This window comes from Schistocerca nitens, chromosome 2 (assembly GCF_023898315.1).
Source record: "Schistocerca nitens isolate TAMUIC-IGC-003100 chromosome 2, iqSchNite1.1, whole genome shotgun sequence".
NCBI classification, from domain to species: Eukaryota; Metazoa; Arthropoda; class Insecta; order Orthoptera; family Acrididae; genus Schistocerca; species Schistocerca nitens.
Genome location: NC_064615.1, coordinates 732808465 through 732820466, shown reverse-complemented (window position 1 = coordinate 732820466; position 12002 = coordinate 732808465). Strand labels below are relative to the sequence as shown.

Here is a 12002-nt window from a genome sequence, read left to right as displayed (position 1 = left end):
ATGCAACATCATACTTACCCATGCCATTGCACCTGGACCACCAAAACGTACGGAAACATTCGAAAATGTTCCGTGGTGCATTACCTGTTAACACCTCTCGCCACATGAGGGTATATTCAGAGTGACTGCTCAGACTGAATATGGACACATCCGAGAAACCGTACGACCCCAGTTTTTGTTGCTCCAGTTCCTATACCCTCGGCACCATCTCAAAAGCTACCGCCGATGTGCGGGTATCAATGGAACACAAAGTGTTGGTCGACGGGAAAAACAGACCACACTCAAGCAATCGCCTTGCCACTTTGGACCATCATATTTGTTTCCTTGCAATCCTCTTAAACGTGGTTGCAAGTGCACGCTCTGTTTGACGTGGGTCCCTTCTTGCCCGAGACACAATGTAGCGATCATGCAGCAGCAGTTCTTGGCTGTGCTCGACCACTCCCTCTCTTTAGAGCAGCAGAGCCTGTGGATCGGAACGTTCCCCATGCCCACGAAACAACGCTGTGGGCAATACCAAACTCCTGGGCTACACTCGTCACATTTCGTCCTTCCAGGTTCCCGATGATTCTTTCCCATGTGAAGGCGTCCAAATGTCTCCTACCCACGTTGTAATGAAGAAAACCATAACAGTACATGAGAACTGTTAGCAAATTGACACACACTGTCATTTCCGTTCTTTCAACTGCCTCGTGTTTCGAGGCCAGCTCCATATGGTGCCATAGTGACCTCTATTTCGCTCTTAACTTTTGCAAATCAGTGTATTGCAGTATTCAGCATGGAGACACGACTGATCCGCAGTACGTCACAGTTAGTTCTCATCTACACCTACATATACATCCATACTCCGCAAGCCACCCGACAGTGTGCGGCGGAGGGCACCCTGAGTACCTCTATCGGTTCTCCCTTCTATTCCAGTATCGTATTGTTCGTGGAAAGAAAGATTGTCGGTATGCCTCTGTGTGTGGGCTCTAATCTCTCTGATTTTATCCTCGTGGTGTCTTCGCGAGATATACGTAGGAGGGAGCAATATACTGCTTGACTCCTCGGTGAAGGTATGTTCTCGAAACTTCAACAAAAGCCCGTACCGAGCTACTGAGCGTCTCTCCTGCAGAGTCTTCCACTGGAGTTTATTTATCATCTCCGTAACGCTTTCGCGAATACTAAATGATCCTGTAACGAAGCGTGCTGGTCTCCGTGGGATCATCTCTATCTCTTCTATCAACCCTATCTGGTACGGATTCCACGCTGCTGACCAGTATTCACGCAGTGGGCGAACAAGCGTACTGTAACCTACTTCCTTTGTTTTCGGATTGCATTTCCTTAGGCTTCATCCATTGAATCTCAGTCTGGATCTGCTTTATCGACGATTAATTTTGTATGGTCGTTCCATTTTAAATCACTCCTAATGCCTACTCCCAAATAATGTATGGAAGTAACTGCTTCCAGTTGCTGACCTGCTATACTGTAGCTAAATGATAAAGGATCTCTCTTTCTATGTATTCGCAGCACATTACACTTGTCTACATTGAGATTCAATAGCCATTCTCTGCACCATGCGTCAATTCGTTGTAGATCCTCTTGCAAAGTGCAGTTTTCCATTGTTATAACCTCTCTATATACCACAGCATCATCCGCAAAAAGCCTAAATGAACTTCCGATATTATCCACAAGATCATTTATGTATATTGTGAATAGCAACTGTCCTACGACACTCCCCTGCGGCACACCTGAAATCACTCTTACTTCGGAAGACTTCTCTCCATTTAGAATGACATGCTGAGTTCTGTTGTCTAGGAACTCTTCAATCCAATCACACAATTGGTCTGATATTCCATATGCTCTTTTGTTCATTAAACGACTGTGGGGAACTGTATCGAATGCCTTGCGGAAGTCAAGAAACACGGCATCTACCTGGGAACCCGTGTCTATGGCCCTCTGAGTCTCGTGGACGAATAGCGCGAGCTGGGTTTCACACGACCGTCTTTTTCGAAGCCCATGCTGATTCCTACAGAGTAGATTTCTAGTCTCCAGAAAAGTCATTATGCTCGAACATAATACGTGTTCCAAAAGTCTACAACTGATCGACGTTAGAGATATAGGTCTATAGTTCTGCACATCTGTTCGACGTCCCTTCTTGAAAACGGGGATGACCTGTGCCCTTTTCCAATCCTTTGGAACGCTACGCTCTTCTAGAGACCTACGGTACTCCGCTGCAAGACGTTACTGCATGAATGTAAATTTCTGTAACACAGAAATATGTTTATCAATACGCATGAGTAAATCAAACCGTAAGACATTAAGTTGTGTGAAATTCTTCAGCTCATCTTCCATTTCATTTCCTTGCACTGGATTACTCGTTATCAAGATAACAGTTGCCTATTTCGTTTTGGTTCCAGTCTCCAGTACCAAAAGGCAGTTGGATTGGCGAGCTCGACGCAACCGTTGAAGGATCTCCTTGCCCCCAGGTCAATGACTCCGGTGCATACCTTGGCAAGGAAGATTGCCTTTATCTCAACGTGTATGTTCCACATGCGCAGGTAAGTGCGGATTTTCAGTCTCACAAGAACGTCTTTACAAACATGAGAGCTTTCATATGGAACACATAATTGCCGGCCGCGGTGGTCTAGCGGTTCTGGCGCTGCAGTCCGGAACCGCGGGACTGCTACGGCCGCAGGTTCGAATCCTGCCTCGGGCATGGGTGTGTGTGATGTCCTTAGGTTAGTTAGGTTTAAGTAGTTCTAAGTTCTAGGGGACTTATGACCTCAGATGTTGAGTCCCATAGTGCTAAGAGCCATTTGAACACATAATTGTCGTTCTTTTATGTTGAAACTTTGCCGACATGGAAACTAGCGCAGTTAATCTCCTGCAAAACATAAGCATCGAACAGTATAAAAGTAAATCCTATGAATCATATTCAGCAGATCCGATATGTGAATTAAGTTGCCGCCTTCAGCACTGTTTCATGTTTTTTTCTGTTGGCCTTTTACTTGTTATTTGTATCCCACCAGATATTTTTCAGCCTCTTCCCACGATGTTATCGCTCGAATAACATACTTCTAAAAATTTTCAAATACATTACATTCAGACATTTCAACGATTCGATAGTCGTCATCTGTTCCTCTAGTCGCGGATATGTTGGAGCTCTCCTACAGAATTTAGCAGCAGAGATGACATGATTAATGGTTTGGAGTGATGATTACACTACTTATCTATTAAAACACTGCCGGTAAAGGTATTGGCACCATCGAGAAGGAGTTGTGCGCCGTAAACGAAAGTCGGTAGGCGTGCTTCTACATCTTAAAGGGTATGTCTATTTAAATTTCGCGCTAGTCCAATAAGAATGGCGCTAGCAAAGCCACTATGACGATGCAAATCAGGTTCGCTTTAACTACATTCTGTAACGGTCGTCAGCGTTAGTTACCTTTGAGAATCGACGCAGTGAGCCGATGTTAGTCAAGAATGCCCTTACGACGACAAAGACGCCATTATCAACACATCATTCGATTTGAACGAGGTCGTGTATCAGGGTTATGGGAAGCTGGATGTTTCTTCTGCGATATTAGAGAAAGACTTAGCTGGACTATAGTCACTGTACTTGATAGCTGGCAGAGGTGGTCACGAGAATGCAAGGTCGCAAAATGACCGGTCCCCGGACGGCCACGTGGCATTACCGAGAAGAAAGACTATCTTGTTCGACGTATAGCTCTGGCGCATCATGCTTCATCTCCAGCAGAAATTTGAGCAGCCGTTGGCATCACAGCGACACAATGGACTGTTATCAAACGTCTGTTCAAATGGTGCAAATGGCTCTAAGCACTATGGGACTTAACAGCTGAGGTCATCAGTCCACTTCAACATAACGAACCTAAGGACATCACACACATCCATGCCCGAGGCAGGATTCAAACCTGCGACCGTGGCAGCCGCGTGGTTCCGGACTGAAGCGCCTAGAACCGCTCGGCCACAGCGGCCTGCAAAAGGTCTGTTATTACAGGTTATTTGTCTTGAGCTGACTGCAATGTAATGCAATGCAATGACTGCTGCAGAAGATGGACACACAAACAAACGTGTTATCAAACGGTTACTTCAAGGACAGCTCCTTGGCAGACGCCATGTAGGGCGCATTCCACTGACCCAGACCTCCGCCATTTGTGACTTCAGTGGTGTTAAGCGAGAGCTCGTTGGAGGACGGGATGGAGGTTTGCTGTGTTTTCTGATGAAAGTGGGTTCCGCCTCGGCGCCAGTGATGGCTGTGTGTTGGTTAGGAGGCCTGTTGAGGGACTGTAACTAACCTGAATGAATGAGATTTTCACTCTGCAGCGGAGAGTGTGCTTCATAAAGTTGCTTTATTTTTCTCAAAAGGTCTCTAACTTTTTTTTATAGGCAGTATCTATCTTTCTTTAGTTATACGTTCTCACACAGTCGTACATTTGTACTCAGCCATTCCCGCTTAGCCGAGTTTCACTCCCTGTCAGTCTTATTTAAGACGTGTATATTCTCTTTCGCCTGGTCGATTTTCTGCATTTTCAATTTTCTGTTTTCGTCAGTTAAATTCTGTATCTCCTTTTCTACCTAAGGATCTCTGCTAAGTCATGCTTTTTAGCGTATTTTATTCTCTGCTGCGTTCACCGTTTCATCTCTCAAAGCTACCCATTCGTTCGATACTGTATTTTACTCCCTTTTTTTTCAGTCAAATGATGTTAAAAGCTACCTCTGAAACTCTCGATGATCTCTGGTTCTCTTTTTTTTTCTTTTTTTCTTTTTTTTTTTTCAACTTATGGAGATCACATCTCCTTGATTTCTAAATTCGTTGGAATTTCTTCATTTTTACTTGGACGTACTAATCCATAAATTATTATCATAATGATATCCGCTCCTGTAAACTTCTTACAGTTTAAAATATCGTTTCGAAATCTCTACCGTACCATCACATAATCAGTCTGAAATCTTCTTCGTTTCCAGGTCTCTACCACACATTCACTATGCTGTTCATAGTAGCTTACACACATTCCTATTTACTCATTCATTATTAGATCTACTCCTGCAGTGCCCCTATTTGATTTTGTATTTATAACCCTGTACTCAAAATATGAGGTCCTATGGGGGCCGAAACGCACAGTGACCCTGAGTTCAGTACGGGACGGCGGTGGGGTGGATGGACTGCTGTGGCATACTGTGGGGTTGTGGACCACTGCGGTCTCTGTCGTTACTAGGTCCCCAGTTCAATACACCATACACAATTGTGACAAAAATTGCCTTCCAATAGGCCCAGCTCAGCTGCCAAACTCTCAGGGTCCGAGATGACATGGGCCCTGTGAAGCAAGGTACCAAGTACCCCTTCACGTTGAACCGGATGGTGACAGGTGTCAGCCTGCAGACACAAATCAGTGCGTGTCGGCTTCCTATAAACGGTATGTTCCAGTGAACCACCCATTTTCCTTATGATCAACACATGAAGGAATGAAAGACAGCCACCCTTCTCCACGTCAATAATAAAACAAATATTCGAGTGGATTGAAGCCAGGTGTTGTAAGAATTCATTCAAATTCTCAATTCCATGAGGCCAAACAACATCGGCGGTTGTCGATGGCCTCATCCGGTTGCATTCCTGTAAGCTATTTGAACACTGTACACGCAGGAAGAAACTGAGGCCTCACATCCCCCCCGACCCACTTTGTGCGAGCGCAGTTCAATAAGTAATGCAACACATTTTTTTTATGAAACAGGGGTTGTTTTATTCAGCATTGAAATACACCAGGTTATTCCCCAATCTTTTAGCTACACAACACTATTTTTCAACGTAATCTCCATTCAATGCTACAGCCTTACGCCACCTTGAAATGAGGGCCCGTATGCCTGCACGGTACCATTCCACTGGTAGATGTTGGAGCCAACGTCGTACTGCATCAATAACTTCTTCATCATCCGCGTAGTGCGTCCCACGGATTGTGTCCTTCATTGGGCCAAACATATGGAAATCCGACGGTGCGAGATCGGCGCTGTAGGGTGCATGAGGAAGAACAGTCCACTGAAGTTTTGTGAGCTCCTCTCGGGTGCGAAGACTTGTGTGAAGGCTTGCGTTGTCATGAAGAAGGAGAAGTTCGTTCTGATTTTGTGCCTACGAACACGCTGAAGTCGTTTCTTCAATTTCTGAAGAGAAGCACAATACACTTCAGAGTTGATCGTTTGACCATGTGGAAGGACATCGAACAGAATAACACCTTCAGCGTCCCAGAAGACTGTAACCATGACTTTACCGGCTGAGGGTATGGCTTTAAACTTTTTCTTGGTAGGGGAGTGGGTGTGGCGCCACTCCATTGATTGCCGTTTTGTTTCAGGTTCGAAGTGATGAACCCATATTTCATCGCCTGTAACAATCTTTGACAAGAAATTGTCACCCTCAGCCACATGACGAGCAAGCAATTCCGCACAGATGGTTCTCATTTGCTCTTTATGGTGTTCGGTCAGACAACGAGGGACCCAGCGGGAACAAACCTTTGAATATCCCAACTGGTGAACAATTGTGACAGCACTACCAACAGAGATGTCAAGTTGAGCACTGAGTTGTTTGATGGTGATCCGTCGATCATCACGAACGAGTGTGCTCGCACGCTCCGCCATTGCAGGAGTCACAGCTGTGCACGGCCGGCCCGCACGCGGGAGATCAGACAGTCTTGCTTGACCTTGCGGCGATGATGACACACGCTTTGCCCAACGACTCACCGTGCTTTTGTCCACTGCCAGATCACCGTAGACATTCTGCAAGCGCCTATGAATATCTGAGATGCCCTGGTTTTCCGCCAAAAGAAACTCGATCACTGCCCGTTGTTTGCAACGCACATCCGTTACAGACGCCATTTTAACAGCTCCGTACAGGGCTGCCACCTGTCGGAAGTCAATGAAACTATACGAGACGAAGCGGGAATGTTTGAAAATATTCCACAAGAAATTTCCGGTTTTTTCAGCCAAAATTGGCCGAGAAAAAAAAATGTGTTGCATTACTTATTGAACTGCCATCGTATACCCTCCGCTGCAGTGCTGTCACCTGCCGTCTATGAGTGGATATTGCAAGCTGGCGTCGAAAATAGGCGGTGCTCACATTAATGTGACAGGACCGTGTACGCTGCCTCAGTGCCTATTCCCCATTTTAATGACCAACGATGAATCATATATACAATGTTGTATTGTTGTACGTGGTTATGAGTAGCTCGTGGATCAGATGGCAATAATATCCACGGAATAAGTGAGCCAGTATAAAGCTAAAACGGATAAGCCAAAGATTTAATCAGAATAGCAGGTGGTTTTAGAGTGTACATGCTGCATCACGTAACGATTAGAGCATTGACTTCCGCCGTCTTCTGTCCACAGAGGAGAACGTTCGGAAGCAGGAACGACCTGCTGAAGGTGATGGTGTGGATCCACGGCGGCGGATTCGTGCAGGGTGACGGCGGCCGCGCCCAGTTCGGACCAGACTTTCTCATCGAACGTGGCATCATACTGGTCACGTTCAACTACCGGCTCGGCGTGCTCGGTGAGTTGCTGTTATTTACCGTTTATTTACATTTCCGATGAAAAGGGCAGGGATTTGATAATGTGTACCCTCCCCCATTCAGCCACTGTCTGTGAGAAATCTAAATGATATAAAAATGTATTTTAAATCAAAAAATCTGCTATAAACGAATGAATACAGAGAGTGGAAATGGTGTATAGAACAAAAAAAATATTTACAATAAAAGTGCATATAAGAAAACGGAAAAAGAATGCATTACAAGTGAATCCCTGATACTGAGTTACAAGGAAGACTAGCTAAAGGTGTTAGAGAGAAGAATGTTTAGAAAATGGTTAGGTGCATCAAGAAGAAGAGAAACAAGAATAGAAAATAAATGAAATAAGCAACAATGAAAAGAAGACTGTCATTTTTAGGACATTTGTATCGGATTAATGACAACAGGATGGCAGAACAGATTTTAGCTATGGCTGTGAAAAGAAATTATGAGCAAGCTGGATCCCAGAAGCAGAAAGCTATGATTTTGAAGAAAATTGTCACGTTTAGAAGGATAACGGGAGAAATGCAGTAGAACAACAGGTGTGAAGTGCACTGAAGAAAGAAAAAAGGGAAATGGTGAAAATATGAAAGAATATTGGAGGACAAGAAAAGAGCAGCTGAAAAAGGAATTAAAATAGTCACTTGGTCTCTGGTTGACCAAATAGCAAAGAAAAGAATTATTAGGATACACTGACAACGACTGTAGAGCTTGTGTTCTTTTCACCAAAACAAGTCTCGCACCCAGCACACAAGGCACCTGAAAGCGAAGCCGCAACCACAGACACATCGTTGGTATACGAGATAGGTGGTCCACTTGCTAGCAGCATTTAGACATTCGGCGTTTAATGTTCCACGACCACTCGTATACAGCGGCTGGTTATAACTGCACAATTGGTGATATGCATCGCTTGTCGATAACTGTAGATGCAGATGTACTGCAGGTGATGAAACGCGACAGGAATGCCCGAGTATGGCTGCGCATCCACATTTATCTGCGAAAGGCGGTTAGATGTCGACCTGTGATCTTTTCAGCGGAAGCAGAAAGTGGTTCCTGGTCAGTACCCTCGGTGCAGCTGACATAATCAGGGGCAGATGTAAAGGACTCTGCCTAGATATCATGTTGGAAGCGTCAGTAGGTTCCAGTTCATTAGAGTGATCTGTGTGGCGACTAATCGTGAGTGGCGCCTTGCGTGGAGAATGGCTGGTGGCACCCTCTGCAGGCTTCGCAATGTGCCCTGTGTATTTGCGTGCACAGCAACCTGATAATGGAGCGCAAACACCTCTCTTCTGTGGAGTGACTCCTCGCTGCTATAGGTAAGGAATGTGGATGAGGAAAGTGTTGGAGTGGTTGTTGTACGAAACAGGGTGTCCGATGTTTAAACATATATGCGTGTTAGTATTGCTGCTTGTGATTGAGCTAATGTGACCTGGACTACTTACTTGCTTCTTTTGTACTCCATTTGCATCACATGCACAAAATGATGAAATACCAACGGAAACTTTGCTCCACACGTAAGAGGAGAGTATTGATGCTTGTGATTAAGCTGCTGTGACCTGAGCTACTTACTTGCTACTGTTCTACTCTATTTGCATCACATACACAAAAGGATGAAATACCAACGGAAACTTTGCTCCATACGTAAGAGGAGGAATAGGGTCCGTAGCAGATGGGTGGAAAGCATATTAGCAAATGTTTATTAGGTTTTTATACAAGCATTGCATGTAGCACTGAGTTATGCATTATAAGGCGAGATGGCTGTACTAGAAAAAATATGAAAAAATGCATGGGAATTACGTGACAACGAATGGGAATTGGCACAAATGGCCTGTTGTTACAATGGCCTACTGATTTCTTGCTGAACCATCTGCGACTGAATAGCCCATACAATTGAAGCCCTCTTGCAAGTAAGGGGATAACTCCATTTTTCTGTGTAAACCAAATTTTTAATTCTGTGTAAAGGAAAAAATTGCGATTATTGCTTTTGTGCCTACAAAGTAACTTTTAGACCATAAACCTATATAAATGATGGCATGAAACACCAGTCTAGAATTTTTTAAATTAGTTTTTTGTGCCTCCTGAAATATGTGAGTTATTCCATTCTTGCAACGAGGTCTTCAATTCTGATACTTTCGTGTGGTTGTACATGAGTGAAGAAAGCCTAAGCGATAAACATAGTCGTCAAATAAACTAATTGAATATCTTTTTGGCTGTAGATCACACTGACCACAATTTGGTCCTCAGCTGATGTTTTAAAGAAAGAAGCACCCTGCCGCAAAATAAGGCCACAGAACACGTCGCCTTGCAGGGTTTCTGAGCATGGAGTCTGAAGCGGCGCCAGGCAACTACGGCCTGAAGGACCAGACCCTGGCTCTCCAGTGGGTGCGGCGCAACATCCGCTCCTTCGGCGGAGACCCTGATGACGTCACGCTGTTCGGCGAGAGCGCGGGTGCGGCCTCGGTGCACTACCACCTGCTGTCCAACTCCTCCAGGGGTAAGCCACTGGCAGCAGTTGCTGGCACTCAGGCTGCTGTCGCCGCGCGGTCTGGGGTACCTTGCCGCGGTCCGCGCGGCTCCCCCCATCGGAGGTTCGAGTCCTCCCTCGGGCATGGGTGTGTGTGTTGTACTTAGCGTAAGTTAGTTTAAGTTAGATTAAGTAGTGTTTAAGCTTAGGGACCGATGACCTCAGCAGTTTGATCCCATAAGACCTTACCACAAATTTCCAAAGAAAAAAAAAATTCAGGCTGGTGTTAAAGAGCTGCCGACAGCACCTGCACAAACTGCTCTGGATACGCAGAGAAAATCTCATTTTAGTCACAAATCCTTTCCATTATGTTGAAACTATCAAAACTCTTAATGTCTGCATTCTGTACTAACCTAGAACATAAATCCTTCGATGTATACGATACATGCACCCCAGTCAGGCGAAATTCAGAGACTGCAATTTCCATTTCAAAGTAGTCAATTTTACGGGCTATACATTTGGTTACAACTACATTCCTACCTCGGCGAGACTTCGTGTTACGGTTACAACTACATTCCTACTACCTTGGCGAGACTTCGTGTTACACTTAAATTACACATATCAAAAGGGTTGCATCACATCAAAAAAAGTTTTGCATCACCTCGATTCCGAGAGCTCCTGAGCCTGTACAGAAAATTGAAATAAAGATCAACATAAACATTATTTCCGCCCTTTCTATTGCTCATGAAAACCACACACTGCATCTTGTACCACCTTCAGAGGTGGTGGTCAGGATTGCTGTGCATACCGGTACCACTGATACCAAGTAGCACGTCCTCTTGGATTGATGCATGCCTTATTCGTCGTGGAATACTACCCACAAGTTCGTCAAGGCACTGTTGGTCCAGACTGTTCCACTTGTCAACGGCGATTTGGGATAGATCCCTCAGAGGGTCACGTCATCCATAAACAGCCACTTTCAATCTATAACATGCATTTTCGATAGTGTTCGTGTCAGGAGAACATGCTGGCCAGTCTAGTCGAGCGACGTCGTTATCCTGAAGGTAGTCAGTCACAAGATGTGCACAATGAGGGCGCGAATTGTCGCCTATGAAGACGAATGCCTCGTCAATATCCTGCCGATATGGTTGCACTACCGGTCGGAGGATGGCATTCACGTATCGTACAGCCGTTACGGCGTCTTCCACGACCACCAGCGGCGTACATCGGCCCCAGATAATGCCGCCCCAAAACAGAAGGGAACCTCCTCCTTGCTACACTCGCTGGACAGTGTGTCTAAGGCTTTCAGCCTGACCGAGTTGCCTCCAAACACGTCTCCGACGATTATCTGGTTGAAGGCATATACGACACTCACCGATGAAGAGAACATGATGCCAATCCTGAGCAGTCCATTCGGCACGTTATTGGGCCCATGTGTACCGCACTGCATGGTGTCGTGTTTGCAAAGCTGGACCTCGCCATGAACGTCGGGAATGAAGTTGCGCATCGGGCAGCCTTTTGCGCGCAGTTGGAATCGTATCACGACGTCCTGTGGCTACACTAAAAGCATTATTCAACATGGTGGCGCTACTGTCAGGGTTCCTCCGGGCCATAATCCGTAGGTAGCGGTCACCCACTGCAGTAGTAGCCCTTGGGCGGCCTGAGCGAGGCATGTCATCGACAGTTCCTGTCTCCCTGTATCTCTTCCATGTCCGAACAACATCGCTTTGGTTCACTCCGAGACGCCTGGACACTTCCTTTGTTGAGAGCCCTTCCTGGCACAAAGTAACAATGCAGACGCTATCGATCCGCGGTATTGACCGTCTAGGCATGGCTGAACTACAGACAACACGAGCCCTGTACCTCCTTCCGGGTGGAATGACTGGAACTGATTGGCTGTCGGACCCATCCGTCTAATAGGCGCTGCTCATATATGGTTATTTACATCTTTGGGCGGGTTTAGTGACATCTCTGAACAGTCAAAGGGACTGTGT

At 45.6% G+C, this 12002-nt stretch overlaps 1 protein-coding gene across 1 annotated transcript in view; it reads left to right on the top strand.

Annotated features, from left to right (window-relative positions):
- LOC126234590 (cholinesterase 1-like) overlaps positions 1–12002 on the top strand; it is a 117426-nt gene that overhangs the window by 41064 nt on the left and 64360 nt on the right. Inside the window, exons 3-5 of the mRNA XM_049943305.1 lie at positions 2397–2537; positions 7369–7531; positions 9853–10038. Coding sequence (XP_049799262.1) covers positions 2397–2537; positions 7369–7531; positions 9853–10038 — 490 coding nt within the window. The remainder of the gene's footprint in view (positions 1–2396; positions 2538–7368; positions 7532–9852; positions 10039–12002) is intronic.